Below are 1,658 nucleotides of genomic sequence, written 5' to 3' on the forward strand. Positions count from 1 at the left end.
GGTTAACAGTGTTAAATCATGAACGTTGTGTGTCGCCCCTCCAGGTCATTTCTGCTGAGCATGTTGCCCACAGTGCTCATCATCGCCTTTCTGCTGTACACCGTGAGGAGAGGGCCTGCTGGCATTGGGCGATCCGGCCGAGGGATGGGTGGACTCTTCAGCGTCGGAGAAACCACTGCCAAGGTCTTAAAGGATGAGATAGATGTGAAGTTCAAAGATGTGGCTGGCTGTGAGGAGGCCAAGCTGGAGATCATGGAATTTGTGAATTTCTTGAAAAACCCAAAGCAGTATCAAGACCTAGGAGCAAAAATCCCAAAGGTAAAATGAACTTTCAGAAGATTAACCCAATCAAAGTATTGATCTCTGAAGTCATAATTTTACGAAGTTTAATTACTTATAATAAGTAGCTATTTTTCTCTCCTTCCTCCTCTTTACTGCTCTAGTCACCACCTAACTCTGAAGGGTCTGGTTTTGGGTCCGTTTTTCTATATGAATGTGTCTTCTTGCGTGTAGCGTGTGCATTCCTGAAAACATTTGTGTTACGGCCTCTTGGAAGCCTTTGCTGGTTCGCCTTCCTTCTCCCTCCAGTCTGGTTCAGTCGCTCCCTCTCCCAGCTCCCTCGGCGCGCTCTGTTGTGCTCTGTTGTCACCCCACATTCCCGCGCTCCACAGCTGTGTGTGGGCCACCTCCTGTGCCTGGCACCGAGGTTCGTGGCACAGGACACAACGGTGGGGAGGAGACGGCACTCACCATCGCCTTCCCTCCTTTCAGCAAACAGGCTCGTGCCTTGCTGGGCTTGGGACCCCCGGGCTGGGCACAGAACAGTGATTTCGCGTTCGTTGCCTGGATCACCTATCACGTAGATGAATAAAAATTCTAATTCTTTTAAAATCCATTAACAGCATTTACTTCACAGGAATCTTTTGTAAAGGGAATGATCATTTCCTTGATTTTCATGTCCTGCCTATGTGCATTAATATCAAAAGTCATAGTTTATGATTTTATAATTTGCTGTTACTTAGTAACCATTCGTGTCATATCTAGGCATCTTTACAACGTAATGGTTTTATATTGTTGAGCAAACACCTACATTTTTTTCTTTTTAGTTAAAAAATGATGACATTGGTCATTAGATTTCATCTGTGAAACTTTTAAGGAAGAAAATAAGCAAAATGGGAAAAATAAATTCAAGCTTTATTACAAAGTCTGGAAAAAATGCCTTTTAACCATACTGTTTACCTCTCACACATAGTATTTGCAAATATGGTTTATGGTAGTATGTCTACTTATAAAAAAGAGGACGTCATTTGTAAGTAGTCAATGGAAAATAAACATAAACGTGAATTCATAGAGTTAGGTTTTAAGTTGCATGTTCATTCGTGCTAAAAATATACTGACCTGTATAAGAAAGTAGAAGTTGTTGGTTGGGTTTATTGGGTTCAAAAACCAATTTTGCTTGTAAAGAGTAAAAGAATCATGCAAATAGGGAGTGTGGTATTTGTGTTTTCTTGAATTATTTAAGTAAACTTCAGTGGGTTTGTTAGTATATTTCTAGCCTAAGTTACCCTTTATATGCTATTAAAGGTCTAAAAAACAATACTAAAATAAGGGAAGTATTTAAGATTTCACATTCTTACCAAATTTTTTGAAACACAATT

The 1,658-nt window shown here is 40.3% G+C and overlaps 1 protein-coding gene across 1 annotated transcript in view; it reads left to right on the plus strand.

Annotated features, from left to right (window-relative positions):
* Positions 1-1,658, plus strand: part of AFG3L2 (AFG3-like AAA ATPase 2) — a 64,411-nt gene that overhangs the window by 20,300 nt on the left and 42,453 nt on the right. Inside the window, exon 6 of the mRNA XM_012649968.1 lies at positions 31-318. Coding sequence (XP_012505422.1) covers positions 31-318 — 288 coding nt within the window. The remainder of the gene's footprint in view (positions 1-30; positions 319-1,658) is intronic.

The sequence above is a fragment of the Propithecus coquereli genome, unplaced genomic scaffold, assembly GCF_000956105.1.
Source record: "Propithecus coquereli isolate 6110/MARCELLA unplaced genomic scaffold, Pcoq_1.0 Scaffold308, whole genome shotgun sequence".
NCBI classification, from domain to species: domain Eukaryota; kingdom Metazoa; phylum Chordata; class Mammalia; order Primates; family Indriidae; genus Propithecus; species Propithecus coquereli.